At 43.3% G+C, this 23,217-nt stretch overlaps 2 protein-coding genes and 1 long non-coding RNA gene across 12 annotated transcripts in view; 1 reads left to right on the plus strand and 2 right to left on the minus strand.

The window, feature by feature from the left end:
• DAAM2 (dishevelled associated activator of morphogenesis 2) overlaps positions 1-23,217 on the plus strand; it is a 238,949-nt gene that overhangs the window by 181,785 nt on the left and 33,947 nt on the right. For all 10 annotated transcript variants that reach the window (XR_007510122.1, XM_049833706.1, XM_049833703.1 and 7 more), the window contains 6 exons: positions 1,018-1,124; positions 1,837-1,925; positions 2,683-2,851; positions 4,632-4,739; positions 6,194-6,254; positions 10,725-10,856. Coding sequence is in view for 9 of the 10 variants with exons in the window: in XM_049833706.1 (XP_049689663.1) it covers positions 1,018-1,124; positions 1,837-1,925; positions 2,683-2,851; positions 4,632-4,739; positions 6,194-6,254; positions 10,725-10,856 (666 nt within the window). In the remaining variant the exon portion in view is untranslated. The remainder of the gene's footprint in view (positions 1-1,017; positions 1,125-1,836; positions 1,926-2,682; positions 2,852-4,631; positions 4,740-6,193; positions 6,255-10,724; positions 10,857-23,217) is intronic.
• MOCS1 (molybdenum cofactor synthesis 1) overlaps positions 1,687-23,217 on the minus strand; it is a 78,592-nt gene continuing 57,061 nt past the window's right edge. The window contains exon 12 of the transcript XR_007510123.1: positions 1,687-1,702. The gene's annotated coding sequence lies outside the window, so the exon portion shown is untranslated. The remainder of the gene's footprint in view (positions 1,703-23,217) is intronic.
• Positions 18,028-23,217, minus strand: part of LOC126052714 (uncharacterized) — a 113,166-nt gene continuing 107,976 nt past the window's right edge. Inside the window, exon 2 of the long non-coding RNA XR_007510128.1 lies at positions 18,028-21,489. This is a non-coding gene — a long non-coding RNA (uncharacterized LOC126052714). The remainder of the gene's footprint in view (positions 21,490-23,217) is intronic.

The raw sequence follows: 23,217 nt of genomic DNA on the forward strand, positions 1-23,217 counted from the left end.
AAATCAATTAAACTGCCACTGATTTCCCCAATTTATTAGAGGGTGAAAGATAATGCTTTGACCAAAGACGCATATAATAAAGTTCCTTAGGAGTGCACAAAATGTTGTAATTCTGAACTGCCTGACAAATGGGATTCCTTCTTTGTGTGCAGTCACAGTATTTAATCGTGTACAAAAAGCTTTTCCATTTTGGAAATTTATAGCCTACTTGTCATGTTATCTGAATGCTTACAGCTGCTCTAGAAGTCACTGCAAACTTCTGATGCTCCATGCCTTTGAATATCACATTTTTGGGGAGTGGGATAAAATGTTGAGAAGTGGTAAAAAGCAAAGTGCTTGATATGCCTTGTGAGCAGTTTTTGTGGGTGTGCACTGAGGCTGTGTGCATGGCAATATTTATAACCATTCTAAAGCACAATTAATACCAGATATGTCAAAAATCTGTCAAAGTATGAGCTTTTAAGGTCAGCATATGAATAGCAGCCAGTGTCAGACACATATCCAGTCGCTTGGTTATTGTTTATTGTTTCAGCAGAATAGGGCAGATCCAAAAGAGAGATAGATGAGGCTTTGTGTGTACTGTAGGACAGGCATGATGGGTACTTCACAGTGAGTGAGACACATCCTTCTCTTGTTTGCACCAATCTAAACTCCAAGTAATGGTGTGGGAATCAAAGTTCTCTCTGTACTTCCTGTTGGGTAAGTTGTAGTAGCACTTGGCCTTTAGGATTTAGAAATGGGAAATTCCCCATAGAATTAAAAATTAATCTAGTAGGGTCAGTGAGGGATAAAGACAGAACAGCAATCAAAGGTTTAAAAAAGGTCAGTTTTGTAGCCACAGCTGCACGTTTTTGAAGTTACAGTCACATGGCTGAGTCAATGTAATGCTTCCCCATGGTAGCAGAGAAATCTGAGGGCCCTCTCTCTCTCCATCAGGGTTTGTTTGTGCCTCTCTGTCCTTCTCTCCTTTTCCCTGGATCTCTCATCTCAGTGTTTGGTTTGTGTCTGTCACTCTAGCTGCTGAAGTTTGTTCCTGAAAAGAGCGATACCGACTTGTTGGAGGAGCATAAACATGAAATTGAGCGCATGGCCCGGGCGGATCGTTTCCTCTTTGAAATGAGCAGGTCTGTTTGATACATTATGGGAAAGTGCACTGAGGACTTCTTGGAAGCAGCTGTAATTGTTATAGAAAATGGATCATCTGGCACTGAGGGGGAATGTGCAAGAGATTGTGGGCCAGCATTATACCCTGCATTTGCCAGAAGCCCACAAATGTTACAAATGTTTCCATTCATTACACAAACTTTTTATTGACGATAAGCACTCTCTGTGCTGTCATTTAAGGACCAGTCCCCTGATGACAGACGGAAATCTGCCTCCTCTGCCTAAACTTATTCACACAAAAAGGAATTCAGATCCAACTATCAGATGTAGTGTAGCCAGGGATTTCATATAGATCCCTTTTTCCTTTCAGCTATCCCATCTCTTCATCCTGTGACCTTCTTTCTTGTTCCAATTTTGCTACACCCCCAATCAGGATTAACATCTTGTTCTGCTAATTAAGATGCAGCTGGCATCTGCTGTGACTCATATTTTGAGAGTAATGGGAATTCTTCCAGCTCCTTTTCAGCTGTGATCAAAACATGCCTTGAGGTCCTCCATTTTCATAACAAGGTTGATTATGTAGTGTTAGATGTTTGAACTACGTCCGTAGTTCCATGCATAGGCCTTGTGGCACTCAACATCCAACCATTAGATTACATAAACGGCATACTGGCCCTGGGCTTCAGAATACAGTTCCAGTTCAGTGTTGGCTTTCCTCTACCCTTCATGCAGGATTGACCACTATCAGCAACGGCTGCAAGCATTATTCTTTAAGAAGAAGTTTCCAGAAAGGCTGGCAGAAGCAAAACCAAAAGTGGAAGGTATGGCTAAAGCTTTTGCTCAGAGTTGGGTAGAGGGGCAGGGAAGGTCAACAGAGGCTTGTCTTCAAAGGAGATGCTATGGCTTAGAGCCAGTGAGTCCAAGGCATGTCATGTGCCAGGAAATCTGTCAGATGCTCTTCTTGTACTCATTGACTTAATAAAGTCAGTTTCATGATTGTTACACTGTAAATATGACCTGACAGATGTGACAGTGTGCTACAAGGCTGTGCTGAGCTGCCAAAAGCTTTCATGGCCTTTCTGTGCAGGTCAGCCTTCCCTTCTCGCCCTCAAATCCTTGCACCTTCCCTCTCCATGGGGCAGTTAGAATAGATGCCTCAGGACAGTGGTAGTCTGAGAATGTGCAACTTAGGGGGGGGGGGGGGGGCTAGGGGGGAGTGTATGGCATCTGTGCCACATCCCTGATTATTGCAGAGAAGTGAATGTATTCTACTCTGCATTTTCAGATGAGCTCAAGCCTTCCCCCTGTTCTCGCTGGCTATGTTTTTATTTTGAGGTCCAGAACAGACTCGCTCCTGGGTTTAGAGGAGCATCCTACAAGCTAGATGTAGTGCATCTTCCTTCCATTTGTCCTTGTTCTGGGCATATGAGGTACAGGAAGGACAGTACACACAGAGACTGTGTTGCAGCATTCTGAGCAATAGTCAGATGGGCATTTTAGGGTACTTCAAATTATGGGCCCAGGCATGTTAAAAACAGCCACTGTGCAATAACCTGTTCATTTTTTTCTCTTTTCAAGCCATTCTTCTGGCATCCAAAGAACTAATCCGAAGCAAGCGTTTGAGGCAACTCCTGGAGGTAGTTCTGGCCTTTGGGAATTATATGAACAAGGGCCAAAGGGGAAGTGCTTATGGCTTCAAAGTCTCCAGCCTGAACAAAATTGCAGACACCAAATCCAGTATAGACAGGTAGGCTAGAAGGCCATAAATGAGTTACTTACTGTGCTGCTGCATCTTTTATCATAGTAATGAAACTGGTTTTTGTTTGGTTTTAGCTCTGTAGACCATTTAAAATAATGTCTTATTTAGCATTTAAGTAGTGCTTTGCACTCTAAAAAATCCTGCAGCAATTAAGACCAGCTATTAATGCAGCACTCAAATTCTGCTGTTTCTTTGGATAACGCACATGTGTTGTTGGATTGTATTTCTGCAACACTATGCAAAGATGACAAAATGTAGTATTTCACAAATAACTGAAATATGTTTTGGGGAGAGGGGGATTTCTATTTGCCCTTTATACCGAAGTTTTATGACCATGGTTTTGCAAAAAAGAAAACACAAAAAACTCTGTCCACAGTTGTATGTCTCCTGTGAAACATGGCATATGTTTCTCATGCCGGACTGGCTCTCTCTACCTACATCAGTAATGGAACCACAAGGTATAACTCAGAGAGACTGATCTGGGTTGTATCTAGAGCAGCTAAGGAAAATAGCTGGGTTTGGGAATGTGGAACTTGCTATTTATGGACATGGGCTGCAGGTCTCCATAATTCTACCCCATGTTTTGCCCCACATCCCCATACTGGTTCTGGGAATTAATCCATCTGTGACTGGGGAGAGTATACTACTTTTGGGCTCCAGCAACACTAAGTTTTTCCTTGGAGATCTCCTATAGTGGTTCTTACTAACTCACACCTTTCTTGACTTGTGAGGCCTGCTGAGACCATAGTTGTGGTGAAATGACTTCAGGCTGTGACAGAATGAATAATGGCAGTAAGAAGCTGTAGGAAATTCATCCCTACCTAATAGAGTTTGAACTAACAGAGTTCTGTTTTGACTACCACCATGTCCTTTCTGTATTCCAAGGCTAACACTTCTGTAGCTAGTGTTGAACATTTTTTTGCCTTAATGTACCTTGGCTTGATTTTCCATATGTTAAATGTCCTGTGCAGATTCTGTTTTCTCACTGGTTCCCAGCTCCCAGGCTCTAGTCTGTGTGAAGCAGTGGCCATCTGCTGTCTTGCCTGTCCGTTAACCACGTAACACCCACCACAAGTAGCTTTTACAGCTGGCAGTTCTCTCTACATGCATAATTCACTGATGCAAAATTCATCATTTGCTTTACAAATTTTCTTAAACTTTCTCCTGCATCTCTCATACCTCTCATTTCTATCTACTCCTACCTGAGCTGCCATTGCTTTGGTAATAGTGAGCCTGACCACTATTGATAAGAATAGCAGTTTCATTACTGTAGGAGATTTCTTTGCAACTTCCTCAGTCTTCAAGAACCTTTTCCTCTTCTTAGTTAACTCTTAGGTTTTTTCCACATTGCCTCTGAGAACAATTTACTTCTCCCTTATGAGTTAATGTCACTTTAGTACTGTTAGTTGCTTATTCTCTGAAGCATCTGGGGACAAATAGTATACAGTGTTACACAATTTTCTTTTCTGTTACACCATCTACACAGGTGGATGGAAGGATGCTGGTGCTTCCAGAATGAATCAAGGCACAATATATTGCTTGAGGTTTTAGGAAGGATGGTTCATAAAGGACTAATTCATTTCAGTCTGTGATAGTTTTCTTTCAATAACAGACCTGCTAACTGCTGATATAGTTTGTTTTGTTCATGCAAGCACAATTGCTACCCAAGTATTTTTCACTGATTTGTCACAATCCCCCCACCATCCTTTTCCTTCTTATCACCATATTCCTTTTCATTTCTCCCTCCTATTTTTTTTTTTTTTTTTAGGAACATTACACTGTTGCACTACTTAATTATGATCTTTGAAAAGAACTATCCAGATATCCTAGATATTCAGTCTGAGTTGCAGCATCTTCCAGAAGCAGCAAAAGTCAAGTAAGTCCAGTGCTATTGCTTGTTCCCAAAATTGGTGTTCTCAGTGATTTCTGTTAACTTAATAATAATAATGTTTTTTATCGCTGTCTTCTAAAGTTATGGCCAGCTTTACAGCCGAAATGCCTTTGCTCACATCCCTGATGTTATTCAGAGGTACATCAACAGAGAATTTTGGTCCAAAAACATTTGTAGGTAACTATTAGATATACCTATATCTACTTTATTTTTGAATCAGTCACTGTAACTAGACTGGTTGTTGTTTGTAATTCACTCACCATATTCTATGGTTTTTCATTTAAGTCACTTGCTATTTTTTCTGGATAATTGAAGGTTTGTTTCCAAGGCAGATTCAATTAGGCACAGAAGCTACAGTAAACCCTTTACAGGAAGATTGTTCAAACTTTTGCACAAATCAGTCTTGAGTAGAAATGTGGAAAGCATCATACTTTCTGCACAGATTTCAATGATATTTTTTCCATTTCTGTAGCTGTTTGTGGGAAATGAATACACAAGCCACTCCCCAAAATACTAGCTTTTTTTTTTTTTTCCAAGGCACTGCTCAAAAATACTTTTGCATACTATTTGCCTAGCCATGATTCTTTGTATAGGGAACTATTCTAGCTAACGAAAGACAAGTAAAAAATAAATGTAGGTTCACACTTAAAGGCATTTAATAAGGCTTTAGTTGTGGTTCGGAGATGTAAACTACTACTCATCAAATACTTGTAGATGCCTGCTGACTCACAAATAGGTACTAACTAGTTACCTGGAAATGAAAAGTCATTTTTTTCATACAAGTCCTAGAAATAAAAACTCTTGTTTGTATATGTGAGCAGAAATTCAGTACAACACTTGTGTCTAGGGAAGCATGTGTTAACATTAACAGTAGGGTTATATGCTCAATTACAATGTAAGCTTCAAGGACTACCATATGGTAGAAATGCAAATGGAAAAAACAATGTTTGGACTGTGAGGAAAACAAAAATCACATGTAAATGTACTGCTAATGGGATTTAGTAGTTAAGTGGTTCAAGAATCATATGTAGAGATAATCTGAGACCCCAGTAATGTGTGTGCTAAAGCTGGGGTTCTTGCTTATGTGTCAGCTGATTACTGCAAGCTGGCCATGTGGCATATGCTCCTTGCTGGAGGGTCAGGCTCAGCTCACACGGCAGATGTTCTGAGGGCAACCCCCCTCTTCTTCCCAGGAAAATCCCAATCTTCAATGTGACCACAGGCGAGCAGGGTCTGCCTCGTCTTACATCTCATACAAAAAGCAGCACAGAGCATTAACAGACCCCCTTCCCTTCATTTCTAATCATCTGGCATGGCTGATGCCAGAGGCCAGATACCAGACTTGATGGGCCAATTGTATGCTCTGCTGCACAGTTCCTGTATTCCTGTGTAACACTGCTCTTTTTGTTTTATCTGCTCTGTGTCTGTCTCCTGTGCAGCCTGGTAGAGCTGGAGAAGGAAGTCAACAACATAAAGACTGGATTGAAAGCTGTTGAAGCTGTAAGTATCTGAAGGTTTCCACAGCGCCATACTTAAAATATCTCACTCAGAATCAGAGGCACTATATATTTTATGATAAGAGAAAGTGGGCTTTCTTCTTCTGTTTCTTTCCATTCCGTTCCAGAATGCATTAACCAAGAAAAAAAACAAATAAAAGCTTTTCATGTGGGGCTCCTGCTGATGATCTTAGCAGACTTAAGCCTAATGAAAAGCTTGTTTGATCTCAGCCTGGAAAGTAAAAGGACAGCTTGACAAATGGCATGGACTGAATGAAGAAATAAAATTCTTGCTCTTTGTTACTGAGGGATGGCTGGCTGCTGAGCAAGTGTTCCACATGGCTCTTGGAGTAGTAATAAACAGGTAGTGCACTGTTATATGCAACCCTAACCTATCTTAACCACTCCTTGGAAAGGCAAAGGAAAAGATAGACTAGTTAAAGATGAGGGAGTTGAGCTGGCAAGCAAAGCAACAATGGCATTTTTTCCTGCTATTAATGAAAACCTTTTAAGCTGGACTTAAGTTGCAGTGTTCAATTTGTACTTAGGTAGTGCAGAACCTTCCATCTCAACAGAGAACAGTACAAATGGTGCATTGATGCAGTTGTGTGTACTGAATTATAAGAGTTAAAGATGACGGATGGGCCTAAATGCTCCTGGGAGTCACAAGTTCATGTGTCAGCTGTGGTTCCCCTACCTGGAAGCCTCCTTTAGTTAACGTGTTGGGTTTGTTCCTGGGGAAAGACTCCAGCCTTCCTGAGGCAGGAGAGCACAGACTGGGACACCGTGTTTGGTGGCAGGAGGTAGGAAATCTCATATTTGCCTCTTTGTTATGCCATTGACATATGTGTGTGGCTTTGAACAACTCCATGTGTTTGCCTCCTCACTGTGAAACGGCAGATACAAATAGCTACCTCTCACAAGGGCTGATGTGAGGAATAGCAAGTTAGTGTATGCACAGCAGTTGAAAAAAGATTAAAGGCTAAAGTCACTCTGTTGTCTCTGTCCCTTAATGTCTCCCATAATCTGCACAGAAAAACATATTCGGACCCAAAGAGCATAATTCTCTCTTTCTGCAAGTATAGGAACAAAAGCCTATGTTCAGGTTGGTGCTGGCATCTCTTGCCTCTTGGATACACTAAGGCAAGGGTAGTGCTGAGAGACAAGGCAGAGGTCTTTGGAACTCAAGAAAGTCCCCGCCATCTTTAGCTGGTTTTTGCCCTTTCAAACAGGGTTTTATTAGCTAAAATTCTCAGTGTCCCTGTCTTCAGGATGTTTCATCTGTCTTTTTCAACTTATGCCAGTTTAATGCTAATGGAGCATTCCAGATGGGGAACATTCTGCACTGGGATGTCTGGCAAAGGGACCACTTGTTGGGAATTGCATTGGGTGGTTTCTGTGCAAGGATTACCTATCTACAAGGAACTGACACAGGACTCTCCAGTCCTTCTCATCCACTATGAGACAGACAGTGATGACTTCATTTTCCTTTCACCTGGCCTGAGTTTGGTTTGGTTCTGGGGTTAGAGGAAGGGATCTTTGCCCTGTCAGTGGCCCCCAGGCTGTCTGGCTGTCTCCAGCAGTTCATCATGTAATTGGCCAGTGATCCTCCTGTAAAAAACAGACTTTCCAAACCTTATTTCTTGATTGTTTGAGTAAGGGAGAATGCAGCAATGAGAAGAGATACTGCTGCATACATGGAGTGCAGTGTTTTGGGAATTAAAAGCACCTGTAAAGGGAAGGCTGACAAGGAGTTCATGACATGAAGAGAGGCCCAGTTTTGGCTGGGACAGACAATTCCCCCTATTGAAATGTGAGTACCTACTTCTGTTTTGCTTTCTGTGATTGGGTTATTTGTCCTTTTGCCTTTACAGCCAATTTTTCTGGTCTTTCCCATACATGGGTTCCATGGGCAACCTCTCCTTCCCATTCAATCACCATCTTCCCTCCACAGTCTTCTACCTGCCATGGTATTTTTCATCTGGGGCTGCCAGCATCTCCCAATCTGCTTGCTCAATTTGTGGTTTTCTGGCGTGTAAAAAGCAGCACTATAGCAACAATAGAAGATCACTGTCAGGTGGAAAGGGGGAGGAGGGGAAGGTGTGATTCTTGATTCCATTCCACTGTGTTCACACCACAGCCTTGGCTCCAGTGACTGAGAAGTTTCTTCAAGGCCCCTTAGGAATAGAAAGCTAAAAATAGTTTCACAGTCAGATGTTCTTAAAGGTACAGCTAACCCTTTGCCTTCCTGGACTTGCAGCTTCTTTGTAAAAATAAGACACATTTGTTTTTAAGACATACATGCAACTATTGCCTTTGTGTAGGATGCTCCCAGAAGGACAGCTAAGTAGTTCTTGGTCTTCTCCAAACCAGGAAGTGAATTCCGTCAGCAGAGTCCTTCTTTCACACAGCAAGGAGATCATAACCACTGCTTGAGAAACCACTGCCATGGCTGAATCATTTCACCTCTCTAGAGAACCAGCAGCCCACCCCACCAGGTGCAGTGCTGGCTTCTGCTGTTGTGCTGTTATGACTAGTATAGACCATTTCTAGAAGATACAGGGGAGTTTCTTATTCTCTGGCATTGCTGTTGGGTTGACTACATAGTCAAGCAGGGAAGGACTGAATTTAAAATTGAAAGGCAGAGCACCTAATCTTAATTTTACTTTGAAAAACATTGCTTTCTGGTAGCAGCCCCAAATGTCGTAGCTTTCAACAGTGAGCAAGATGCAGAACTGTTATACTCACCTGCTTGGGAAGGTGGGGGAGGAAGAAATAGAACAACTTTTAGCTAAAATTAGCTTAAAAACTAGAATGGGAAAGAGTGGCTGAAAAAAATGTGCATAATTCTTAGAAGCATGTGATGTGACATTTCCTGTACTTGTAAGGTCCAATTCAAAGTGATTTTAACATAGAGACATTTAATTTCAAAGTGATGTGAGTAGTGCTCCCAGGACTGCCTCTTGTGACGTGTTAGGAAAACCAGTGGAGGACAGGATGTAATATAAAGCAGGGGAAGTAGCACTTCTTTAATGTGGACTTTTCTCTGGCCACCTGCTCATTGCTCTTCCTGCCTCTTTTCTGCCTTGTGGTCTTTCCTTGTAGTGGTTACATTGTCTCTCCAACTCACATCAGACCAGAAGATATATCACATCTGATTTTAGATTGTTGATGTCCAAATTCATTCTTTGCATTCAGCAGCAGTGTGGAGCAAATCCCAAGGAGTTTCTCAGCATAGATGCTTATAAACCTACCCACTTGGCTCAGTGAACCAGTATTTTGATGACCAGTAACAAAGAGCACCAAACATGTGTGTAGCTGGAGTTGCAGCCAGCACAAAAATATTTTTTTCCAAAGGGAACAGAAGGTCATATTGTAACTTGACCTGCTGTTTCATGCTGCTTTCCCTACAGAGAAAGTAAGGCTTTATCATTCCCACTGATTATTCAGCTGAGAATAAAGATGCAGCCCAGATTGCAATTTCATTGTCCCCATGAGACTGTCAACAGCACACAAGCCAAGCACAGGCATGTGAGACTGCCAGTCTTACTATAACTTAGTCATTTTGAGGAGCTTTGTATTTCTTTCCATGCCACAAGCATGGTGAATAAAGTAAGGGAAGAGATAGAATGGGTAATCTTGGCTTAAAACTAAAATACTTGAGCCAGAAAGAAAGAATCTTACAATTATTTTTTTTTCTTTCTGTAGGTAGTGGACAAATAGAGCTCAGTTTCGTATGGTTTTATGTCTTCCCCCACCCTCCCACCCCCCTCAAATCTTCTTATTGCCATAGCCTCAATTTATACCTCTGTGACTTTTATGACATCCAAGCTAATGCTTATTGCTTAGCAGAGTGCTAGCAAATGTTACACATGATGTCTGTCTGCTTTCTTCTTCAGTGGGAGAATAAATTTTGATGTCTTTTTGCTGCCCACTTAGTGCTTTTCGGAGAACTAAAGGGGAGATCCAGAGCTAGGAACTATATAGATTATTCACACATGTACACATTTCCTTGAGTATACAGCCTTTCGAATCATCACAGGAAGACAAGGTGGAAGGAAACTCGCTATAAAAAATTCCAAGTTCACTTGCTACACAGAGTTCTCTATTATTTGTCATTTTGCATAGGAAAACAAAATGCAGCATTTCATGTACTTGATGCTTAAATTATAATGTTGCTTTAGAAATTCAATATGTTGATGGTTTTCTTGGGAGCAGTTGTTGTTTGAGGATAACAGGAACCATAACTGAGACCTTCCTTCATCCCACCTTAACCTTCCGTCTCATGCTGAAAAGGCAAAACCTTTGTCTTAGTGAGAAAGTGGTTTCTGAGTTACAGCTCTGGATGAATGTGTGTGGAGTGGGAGCAGAGCATGCTCTGCACTGAGTGCAATAGATGGGCTTCCCTGCTTCCTTCCTTGTCAGCGAGGAATCTTTGACACTTGCCTGTTTATATCTCTTACTCCTCTTTCAGGAACTGGATTATCAGAAGAGACGCGTGTGGGAATCAGGGGACAGGTTCGTTCCTGTCATGAGCGATTTCATCACTGTGGCCAGTTTCAGCTTCTCAGAGTTGGAAGACCTTCTCAATGAAGCTAGAGACAAGGTAAGAATACCTTTTGAAGTGTTTGAGGTTTCACTGGCTCAGTCAAAAGCTTCAATAAAAATGGAAGCAGCAATTTGAGATGCTGGGACTGTAGTGATAACTATAATAGACACTGAAAATGGTTTAGGCTGAAGTTTCTTACTTTTCCTAATCTGGTCTGTAGCCATTTAGAATGTATTTTAGGATTAAAAGAAGGTTCAGTGCTCTTGCCCACTTCTTGCTAATCTTCCTTAATATTATCCATGTGTGGCATAGAGTTGTGATGGCAATGTCTGTACCTGGATACCACAATGTGCCGTGGTGTTGAAGGGACTGCCTTTTAAGCAATCTCTCAAAAAGAGGCCCTTTGCTGATGAGCGATAATGACCTCATATCTTTCACCTTCTGCTTCTGACATCATCCCACTCTGCTCATTCAGCTGGGAACATTTGTGCTTCATTCCTTTCCTTTAAAAATGCACCTCTGGGTAGTTTGGTAGCCCTGAATACCTGATCTTTTCCACTGAGACTTCTCTTTTACTGCTTGTATTTCATTGCAAGGATAGAAATGCCACACATGCGTGGTTTGTCCAACATTCTTGGATCCTCCTTACACAGCCAGGACCATATGCATGTTACTCTTCAGGTACTGCTGTGATCATTTTGTCCTTGCACTGCATCTCCACTACCAGATTTGTGCAACTAAGGAGGTGCTTGTTCTTTGCTGATGATTGGAGTCTCACACTAATCCCTCTGTCTCTCAGCTGAATGAGGAAAAATATATATGAAAAGATCATAAGCATATGAAAACGTTTAGAGAAGAGCAACTTCTAAAGTAAACAATATGTAATGGCAAATCTGCCCTTGTTGGCTGGCATATTAAAAGTGTTTGGCTTTATGAAGCAAATGTGTTGTTTCTTTTGGATTGAATTGTTTCCACTGCTGGTGTCAGTTATTGTAGCGTTAAGGGACCTATTGGGTTATTAATGAAACCTATCCCATTGGATTGGTAGGCCTTAGATTTTGAAGGACAGGCAATTACAGGCTGAGAATCTGAACAGTAAGACTCCTCACTCATCCAGTCACTCTCCAGTAATGTCATTCTGTAATTCAAAAGCATTTCCTTGCTGTGGAGATAATGTTGGTACTATTGACTTGCAGCTGCAAACACCAGGAGCTACTGGCAGTCAGCTAGAGCTAGCTGCCCTGGCAAATGCTAGTGGGACAGTATTTATTGCAGCACTCAGAAGGCAAAGCTGGGCAGTCTAACACTTGTTAATGTTGTAAAGGAAATTCTGTGGAGAATAATGTGCCTAATGTTTTCATTGTTGTCATGTTGCTTGAGAAGATTCAAACCACTCCCAACATATTAAAGTTCACACCATGCTAGCTTTATAATCACAAAACCAGTATTTTACATTCCATGCCTCCACTAAAGTTACTGAGAAAAGCTCAGTTTTCTATTATTTGGGGGCTTCTGTTTTATGACCGGGTAAATTTTTCACCTTCATTATAGTTAGGTACACATTTCTGGAAGCGAATTCTCTCTGTCCTTGGGTTAGACTGCCCACTTTTGGCTTGGTGTTATAGATGGTGGTGGTCCTTTCTTTTGGCACACTAGGACAAAAGCCCAATGCAGATTCTTTACAAGGTCAGTCAGGGCTTGAAAACCAGCAAGTGGTACATGTCAAGCACAGCAATGCAACTTTTCTTGGTCAGGCACTTGCAGGAAAAATGCCGTTCTTTTGCTTTAAGAATAACCAGAGAATCTCCCAACAGACAGATCAGTATGTCTGGAGGTTGTTGCACACTTTTTTAGACATAGCCAACATAAAGCACTCGACATACAGAGATGTTTTATTTTAATGACTATAACATGCTTAGGAAATGTTTCTCTACCTTCTCCTCACACACCCTTACTATGTTTGAACACATGCCATTCCAACTTCTTCTCAACCTATGGCCTTGGTTCTTCCACTGGCAAAAAGCTGCTTTTGGACTCCTAAAAGGGAACTGTCTGCCCTTACCAATGCTGAGCTATTTCTCATGTTTGCCTCATAGTATTTTTCCCCTCTCTTCTTCCTCTTTTTCCTCTTTTTTCTTAAAAAAGAAAAAAAAAAGAAAGCTGGAAAATTTCAACAAACCAGATGTGCAAAGCCTATAACATCTTCCAACCTCAATGGGCTCTCTGTGCTTGTTGAATCACAAGCTTTTTTCTTACCATGGAAACCTACTATAACTAGCCAGTTAAAGGAAGAGAGGGACCAAGACATCTGATTATCCTGTTCTTTTTTTACTTTTCAGAGCAAAGCAAATTGAAAAAAAAAGGTAGTGGGAGAAGGAGGACTTTTAAAAATATTGTAATGAGCCCATGAAGAATTGGTCTCGTTCACAGATTTATTAATAATAATGAAGCCCTAGTTTTAACAGCTGGAGTTGCATATCCTTCTAAATACAGATGTGGCTAATTGATTGCCATGAGTTAATCAGAGCCATGTTTCCTCAGCTGGGATTTAAAACAATACAAATTATCTTTTCAAACCTGGGAAGTTTTTTATTTTTTTTAAATGTCTTTAGTATTAGCAAAAGTCATTTCTTTATTCCTTTTAGTTATGGAAACAATCCATTACCAAGGTGTGGTGCTGACCTTCTCTGTAGCGGATATTTTTCACAATCCCATGCAGTACTTTTTTTGGCCTTTTTGCTTAAACAGGACCATTTACAATTAGTGGCCATGGGGACAAAGTGATATTTTAAATTTAAAGGGCAAGGCTGTCAGATGCAGGCATCCATGTTTGCAGAGGAAGCCTTGTAACTGTACTTATCTTCATGCAGTAAACAGATGGCTTGGTTAAGAACTGACTGAGAACTTTGACTCTTTAAACAGGCTCCCTAGCACAGCTGGTTCTTGTTCTTTTTGTGTTTTTCTCACTTTCAATACCACTTTATAAGGGAATATATAGATTGGATCAAGGGATAATGTTTTCTGCCATTTCCTGTAAACTGAAGTTGAGGACAGGAGAAAGTGAAATTCTGCCCTGGAATCCTTCACCAGTTTTTACATGTTTGAACAGATGAAAATTTGACTTTTTTACATCAGAAAGACCAGAATGGTCTTTGAATTTTGTTTGTGAAAATTTTTCCCTGTGTTTCCAGTGGGGAAGCAATGAAAATACCCAGGCAGAGGAACAGTGACCTCCCATAGTATGAATTTTATTTTTCTACTTGAAAAAGTTGATATTTGCCCTATATGAAGCTTTACAACATACTTAAACGTTGACAGGTATGAACTTAGGTTGCTAGACTGCTTCATAACTGTTCTACTTTGTCCTTGGTTTATAACAAGCCTGTTTTTAAAATGTTTTGGATCTTCCTAGAGTAACAAAGTCTGCTTAGTCAGGTATGGCCATTCCTATGATGATTATCAAACTCAAGCCTCTCTATAGAGGTGCAATGGAGGCCACTGCCTAGGCAAGGCTGATGAGGTGGGTAGGAAAAGTGTCCATCCTCAGTCTTTCTCATGACAGCTCTTCTCAAGCTGGGTTTTTATCATCATGGAGAATGCAGTTCAGACTCTGCACATGCATTTAAAAAGCTTAGCATATATAGTAACTGTTTTGAAGAACAGCAAAGCAGTGAAAGACAAAATCCATTTAAGAAAATAGTCACTAATGGCAGAATTCTATAAAGCACGCAGAAATATTGTAGTCCAAGTGCCAGTTACAGGCTGTGCACTTCAGTCAGTCATTCTGGGGGACCAGTATTTTCTGTCAGTCACTGGGGCTAATGAATAAGGAATGGATCAGGACGGAGACTGAGGAAGTCAAGATGAGATGTGTTACAAAGGGCATGTGCAGGCACCACAGTTTGCTGTCAGAAACAGCCACTTGGTAAATAAATTACGTAGCTCTTGCACAGTACCTTAGAACTGCAGATACTTCAGGGCAGGTTGGCATCTAACATATTAGAAATGTTTATAGTAACTGTATCTCAAATTTTGTGCTGCCAAAGTCAGTGTTGAACTCATGGGAGAATCATTTAAGAACATTTAGGTGCAAGGATAGCTGGGCCCACCCCTGCCTGAAATTGGCTGTGCTTTTTCCATTAACTTATCTGAATCTGTCCCATAGAGAACAGACATTTATTTGAACTGCGTCAGTACAGGATTGGAGGCTTCCTAACAGCAAACTCAAGATTGCTTCTCTGGGGAAGACAGTTCATGTTGCATGCCTACATGGTATAATTCAGTCGTGCATTGGCTCCTCCTCCAATAGCAGACAGCACAGCCAGCAGGAAATTTTTATCATGGCTGTTTTTCCTCCTCCTCATAGAGCCCCATTCCTGCTGTTTCCAGAGCTCTTCTGCCACTGTTTAACATTTCATTGGCAAGCACAGCAGAGAGTGTGTGAGCTGCTGTCCCGCTTTCCTTCTCCTTGCTAAAATGGCTTTTTAAAATAAATAACTGTCTAAATGATTTGCTTTGGCAAGAGGATGAATTCAGTGGAAAGTTTGGCAGAGGAAACAGAACTGGCACTGAGCTTGTGGACCTGTTATATCATGGAGCTTGGGGGCTCTTATGCTGTGGAAATGAATTTTTTAATGAAAAAAAGAGATACCATCCTGTATTACAGTGGAAAACCTGCTGAAACACAGTTTTCCATCTTGCTTTTGCCCATGTCATCTGTCCCCAAATGACTTAAGGAATAAGCAAGTTTCAGACCTTGTTCTGTGATATTACAGCATGTCACAAAATTCTGGGAAGTCTTTTGCATGCATGAGGACTTAGCTACAGATTTCACCATTGTGTACGAGAGCAGGTACTGTTTGGCAGGGAATCTGCCCATGGAGAAGTCGAGTGATTGTACATGATGACACAAATCCTGTGGCAGAGAGCAGAAGAGAAGGCTGGGGTCCAGAGCACCTCAGTCTGCGTCGCGCTGCCTCTGACACCCCGAGCAAGGCAGGCAGTGTGGTTTTAGCCACTGTGGGGCAGATAGGAGCCTGGCTTCATACCAGGTTTGGGGAGGCTGCCTCCAGCATCTTGCTGCCCGTTGTTCCAGCACTGGTGCTTTGAAAAAGCACACGTGATCGCAGAACCAGAGCTACGGGGAAATAGAAAAAGTAATAAAAACAGAGGGGTCCATTGAAGTTTAAACAGTGGAAAGACAGCGTGGCTGTCTTTACAATAGTGCATTGCATTGATGTGGTGCCCTACAGACATGAACAACTGTTTTTTTTCTGTTTCCTGTATCAGAGTAGTGGGGCAACACTTTCTGTCCTGTAACGAATGCAGAAAGGAAGGCTCAGAGAGGGAACATGAGTTCCCAAGCCACATCATGGGCAGAGTTGGCAGCAGAGGCTGGATCTCCTGACTTGCCTTCCTCTTCTGAGCCAACTTTTTTCCGGAGGGGATGGAGATAGAAGGAAAATATTTACTTCAGTGAACTGCAGATTTCTCTTTTCCAGTTATTTTAGTACATCTAGCTCACAGATTTTTGCTTTTCATTTTTTCACTGCTTTACAGTAAGTGATTGTGACCTACTAAACCATGTTACAGGGCACCAAAGACAGGCTGTTCTCAGCCTCCTCCTCACTGCTTCTTAGAGACTACAACACTTTGTGCTCATGAGTGTCTCTGGAAAGCTCTCAGACTGCTGGGTCTTTCCAACACAGCAACACTGTTCCTCCACTGAGTGGCAGTGGGGAGGCAGTGGCAAAAGCCCCTCTGCCACTGTGACAAGAACTAGCTGGTGCTGGTAGTTGGGTGACAGGCCATGTGCAGAATATTTGCAGACAACACCACCCTCTAATGGAGAATTCTATGTATGTTGGATCCAAGAGCCCCAGGCAAGGACACCCTCCTTTTCAACTCTCAGCCTCCCTAAGAGACTAAGAAACCCCTATGGATACTCATGGGCTCAAACCAGCTCACTTCCTGTGTGCCCCCCTCATTCACCTTTGCTGTGCACAGGGGAAACACAGAGGATGGAGCTGGTGCATCGCTAGGTACAATGGCCATCTCCTGTGGGCTGTCCCTGGACTTCAGGCTTTGCAGGAGGTAGACAAGCCTTCCTTCTAGCTGGCAGCTCTAGTCACTGCTCATAATTTGTGCCTCATTCTCAATTTTCACAGGAGTTAACCACAAGTTAAGTGGGAAGAGATTCCAGGTAGTGCATCTCCTGTGAACAATGAGCTTCAGGTGCTCTATGTGCTCAAGCAGCAGTGGCAATGCCTGTGCTGAAGTCTTTCTGTCATTCCTGCTCCCCTGGCTGATTGGCATGCTGGAGCAGGCAAGCCAAGAAAACATAGTACATGGAGATGCTTTATCTGCCTCTGCAGTATTCACAGCCTGCATTGTCTCTGCTGAAGAGCTGGTGGTGGTCAGCATGGATTACTGTGAGACTGCTGCACTTTCCTAATATTCATGCAGACTGTGTGTACATTATTTATGGAGAAAATACATATATACAGAGTGGAGTGGGGAGAGGGAGTAGGTGTGCATACTTGTGTATATGTGTATTCAGAGGCTTCAGAGAAAAGGATTTAAAACAGAGAAGTGATCTGTTGCTGTTCCCGTACTCTGAAGTCCCTCTATGACTTGCTGCTGTAGTGCTTCCTTCAACTCTTGCCATGTTTGGTAGCTCAAAGCATCTTGCATTTCTTCCAGCACTTTTTTTTTTTCCCAGATAGTTTGGGTTTCTTTGTTTGTTTCTGGCTGAGAATGCAGCCTTTTTAAAGAAAAAAGAAGCTATTGCTTCAAACTGCTTTGTGGGCCTGGCAAGGAAAGCCGTGGAGGGGAGATGCTGAATCTCTCAGGCTGTGCCAGAAGAAAGCTGCTTTCCTTGGAGATTTCTTCCCTCTGCAGTTGACTGGGAGACATTGTTTATGCTTTAACTGGTACAGGGCCAAGAGGGGTTTATAAGACCTGCTTCCAAACTCATTTTGTGCTTGGGATTGGAGCCTGAACTGTTCTTACTGTCTTTTCTGTTCTGCCTGAGCAGCCACCTAAAGAAAGGGAAGCTGGGCTGTGTTAGTATGAGCTGAATACATACACAAGAGAGTTTGAAGGCAGTCCATAGCCTGGGAGAGTCTGTGTTTGGTTTGGCAAACATTGAGGTCTGTAAGGATGCTCTGCTGCTTAGTGGTGGTGTTGCGGAGGATCCACAGGGGAAATCATGCACAGACCAATGTGATCAAGTGAAGTTCATTTACTACAACTTTTAGCACAGTTATTATATACCTTATCTGCTTGTGCACGCGCCTTCTACAATACTCTAATTTGTAAAATACCCTGGTTCACGCAACACTATCTTATCCTCTATTGGCTGTGCAAGCTTCTTCACGAGGTGCCCAGCAGTTACTTATCTCATTCTTCGGCATCCAGGAGTTGCTTGTCAGGCTCTTCTTGTCTTCCTTTTTCCCAGCATACAAGGACACTGCGTCCTTGTCTGCTCCAGCACTTTGTAAACTTATGCTTTGTTCCCACCTAACAGCTGGATTGCTCGCATGCCCTCGCCTAGCCAAGAAATCCTCAACAATTCCCCCTTTTTGTTTTTGAGCAATCTAGGCTTGCTTAATAACTTGGGATGCCATTTTTCGAAACAAGCTGAACAAGGTAAAATTACAATAGCTAAAATCACAATAACTACAACAATGCCCATAATTCTTTGAGCCAACCCGTTACCCCTAATGACCCAGACCATGAGGACTATGAGGAAGATGAACCATCCATACATTCTTGTGCCATCTTGCTCCACGAACTCAGCCCAGCAATCAGTAGGTGCCAGCTTTCTGTGGGAGTCCCCACAGAGGCAACGACGGCCTCACTGTACACCAGCCTGGTGCTCTTCAGAAAATCCTGGTATTTATACATTTGCAGAGGAACGGGTTTTAGCACACGTGGCCAGCGGGTGCCAAAAGTCCGCCTCGGTTGCAATCTATGACGCATGCGCTCGCTGGCCAGGCACGCTGCACGAGTCATAGCCATCTTGTCTATTGGTTCGTGGGCTTTACGATACAGTTGCGATGCACAAAGAATCTTGACCTGTTATGTTAGCCAAGGTGACCTATATGTTAGTTTTCGGCTGAGGTAGTATTCATATTGTCACATCATCTATGATGCTCCAGATGATGTTGGTTGTGCAAATCGAACAGGAGTCCGTCGTGGGCCTGTATCTGTGGAAACACAATCAAACTCGTTCCCAGGTTATTAATGGAAATAGACCTTACCCCTAATTTTGGCTTTAACTAACTTTTACATTTACCCCACACCGTCTTCCCGTAATCACACTATGTTTAATCAAATTATGCTTAACACACTTTTTACCTAAAGCAAGTTCTATATACAATAAGGCACGCTGTTCTAAAAACCTCTCTGAAGGACTCAATGTCCGCTAGTAATACTCTATTAGTCAGAAGCTGTTGGATCAGTGGCTCCAGCACCCGCCGGTGCCGTGCCAGTTGCCATTGGGACAGTTCTGGGTCCAGCATCAGTGCGAAGCCATGGCTTGACCCACTTAGCCAGGATCTCCCAGTAAGTTTTACTTCTGCTGATCCGCACCATTTCCTGGATTCTGGGTCCTTATACATTACCATGATTCCTGTACTTTGTTGCGTCCTTTCCGCCTGTAAAAGAACATGATGCACTACCATTGGTGGGTCTTTTTGATCACCTGTCAATCTAAGATAATTTAGCACAAATAAGGCTTTGGCCAATCGTTCCTCTGGGAGTAAGCCCTGGGTTCCCCCCTTTTGTTTTTGCAGCATGTTCTTTAGGGTCTGGTTGGCCCGTTCGACAATAGCCTGTCCTGTGGGAAGATGTGGAATATCAGTACCACGGTGAATTCCTCACAAATTTCAAAATTGAGCAAATCGTGTAGAACCATAGGCTGGGCCGTTGTCCATCTTAATTCCTTTAGGCACACCCAGCACTGCAAAAGAAGCGTGAAGATGTCATTCAATATGTAAGGCCTTTTCTCCAGTTCGTGCCGTGGCCCACATGGCAGCAGGATAGGTATCAATACACACGTGCACAGAACGCTTTGCACCAAACCACGTGACATGGGTGACATCCATTTGCCACAACTGCAATGGCAAAAGACCTCGTGGGTTAACCCCACAGCCCAAGCCCAGCCCTTCCTTTTGACAATCGGGGCATGCTTTAACGATACCTTGGGCATCAGTAAGTGGTAAGTCAAATTGCTTCGCTAACATCCTAGCGGGTTGGTGCAAGAACGCATGTGATTGCCGTGCTTTGTTGAAAACGATTCCCTAGAGGAGGCTCTTATGCTGCTGCAACCCATTGGTCAGCTCTGTCATTTCCCCTTTCTCGTCTGCACGTGCGCTCGTACCCAAGAGTTCTACCAGAGGGGTCATATCGCCATTACTGATACCGCAAAGATTCTGCACCCACTGGATATCTCCCATAAGCTTCTGGACATCATGTACCATTGAAATTTCTCATGTTTTGTGAACCTTCTGAGGTTTAGCATTGCTAGCATCTATGTGCCACCCCACATACTTCCAAGGTGCTGCCTTTTGCACCTTTTCAGGAGTGATTATTACTCCGCGATGGCTTAAGATGTCCTGCAATTGAGTTAAAATTTCATCCTGTGGCAAGTTCCTTCCCGCTATCACAATGTCATCCATATAATGATAAATAATTGACTGAGGAAACTGCTTTCTTACAGGCTCTAATGCCCAGGCCACATACACCTGACACGTCGTGGGGGAATTGTGCATTCATTGTGGTAACACAGCCCAATGGTATCTCTTATAGGGCTCTGCCTTGTTAATCAATGGTACCGAAAAGGCGAACCGTTCAGCGTTATCTGGGTGCAAGGGAATGGTGAAAAAAACCAATCTTTTAGATCTATAATTAACAAATCCCATTCTTCTGGAAGCATAACTGGAGATGGCAAACCTGGCTTCAGGGCTCCCATACTGTCCATCACCGCATTCACATCTCTGAGATCATGTAACAGTCTCCACTTCCCACTTTTCTTGGGAATGGTAAATATTGGTGTATTCCATGGACTAACAGAAGGAACAACATGTCCCGCTCTCAATTGGTCCTCAACTAACCCTTGTATTTTTAGCAGCCTTTCAGAATTTAGCAGCTACTGATCAATCCAAACAGGCTCATCTGTTTTCCAGCTAATTTTCAGGATTGGCTGCCCCTCAGTGACCGCTCCTAAAAAGGATGCGTCACTAACATTGCCTTCATTTGGCTCAATAAATCACGGCCTACGGGGCCAAAGAATTCATTTGGGGTAGTCATGATACACGGACGCATCGTAACATGTTCACTGTCGGGGAACACAAATGGGTAATCGGTAGCTGACTTACTAAGGTGGCTTGTGTACTCCCTATCCCTGCAATACCAAAATTTGGATTGATCGATGGCCATGATGGAGGCCAAATGCATCATGAAATAATCGTAACATCAGCTCCTGTACTGATTGTCATCGGTTTCTTGACGATAACTCCATCAGGCCCTTCCAATTGCACTACCTTTTCTGGTTTACCTCTTGTTGTGTCCATGGCAAAGTATACCTGCGGTTTCCCCGTGGAGCCGAATCCACCATCTCCACGTTGTACTTCACCTGGGTTTGGAACGCACGACCTGAATGGAACTAATTGTGCTATTCTGGTACCTTTAGGAATAGAAACAGGAGGGATTAAAACATGAATCATAATTTTCACAGTCCCACAATAATCTGCATCAATAAGCCCTGGGACTACCAGAATTCCTTCTAGAGCTGTTGAAGATCGCCCCATTAAAAATGCACTAAGCCCAAACCCCAATGGTCCCTTTATGTTGAATGTGTACTGCGGTTTCCACATCCACTCTGGAGCTTCCTGCGGTGGTGGATCTGGTGGTTGCGAGGCTGCCTGAGGGCTGGCAGCTCAAGCCCCTTGCATTCGTGTTGTCACGTGAGGGGTCTCCGCGGTCGGTGTAAAGTTTCCCTTCTTCCTGTATTCTTGGTGGTATGGTTATCTTTCTTACACTTGTTGCAGCACTTACTGTTAGCAGTAACTGTACATTTGCTCCTAATGTGTCCACGTTTGCCACAGTTAAAACACTTGACCAAGGGTGTCTTACTGGCCTTGTGCTTCTTTGTAGCTCCTTGGAGAGCTGTGGCAGCATAGGCTACTTTCTGTGAGCCCTCTGATCGATCCGTGTATTCTATCATATCAACGACGTCTGCATTTTTCGGCAAATTACACAATGCTTTGTGTGTCTTTTCATTAGCATTTTCAAAAGCGAGTATTTTGAACGTGTTTTCTTTCAGGCCCTTGTTCATGTCAGGGTGGTCATAGATTGCCCTATGCAGTCTATTAATAAACTGTGCAAAAGCTTCGTTATACTCCTGTTTCACCTGGGTAAAAGCATGGCTGTACATATTGTCTGGTATGGTAAGAAAAGCTTGATACGCCAAGATCTGTGATAGATGAGGAACCTCAGTGACGCATTGTAACTGAGCGTTCCCTGATGCGAAGGGTCCAGTACCCATCGGCATCTGCGTGGTTACTCCCCGTAAGGGATCTGTTTGTTGTCGTGGTGTTGCTTGTTCCTTATCACAGAACGTCTCCCACTGCTGGAAAAACACTAACATTTGGGCGGGTGTCAAAGCCAACCGTGCTAGCTGTTTAATATCTTGAGGTATCAGCGTATCAGCAGAAAAATGAATTGCAGTATTTGGTGAGTTAACGCAGATTTGATTCCGTACTGACTCACAGCATCCCTTAATCTCTCAATGACCTCCCAGTCAAACGCCTCCCATTTTTTCTGTCCATTGGATGCAATAACTGGGAATGCTTGGAGCATAGTCCCTTCTATAATGGCATCTGTTATTACACCCCTCCAATGCCTCTGCCTTTCTTCTGCAGCCGCTATTACAAGCGACTCCGCGTCTATCGCGGGCGCGGTTGGTGTCACCGTCTCTGGCCCCGAGAGGCGGGATGGACGAACGGGCGGGGGCGGGGGCGCGGACGGTTCTGCCCGGGGGCCGGCCGTGGCTGGCGGCGGCCGCTCCGTGGCCGGCTGACACGCGCGCTGCAAACGGGCGGAGGGGCGGGCGGAGAGGGAGGGGAGGAGGGAGGGGGCGGAGGGGGTGACGAGAGGGGGGGGCGGGGAGCGGGACTGGTACACGGCCAGAATCTTCATTCTCTTGCCTTCTCGGTTCATCCTTTCGGGAGGATCCTTTCTCCCTCACTTCTGGCTCTTCCGACCGTACTGTCAGTTTTTGTAATTGGTGCACCACCTCCCTCAGCTCTTCCATCGCACTACCCGATGGAGATGGTTCCCTCACCCCCGCAATCTGTTTATCCGCATTAGTCACCCCCGAGTCTGTCGGGTTCGGATCTGTCGGGCGACAATC

The sequence above is a fragment of the Accipiter gentilis genome, chromosome 30, assembly GCF_929443795.1.
Source record: "Accipiter gentilis chromosome 30, bAccGen1.1, whole genome shotgun sequence".
NCBI lineage: Eukaryota > Metazoa > Chordata > Aves > Accipitriformes > Accipitridae > Astur > Astur gentilis.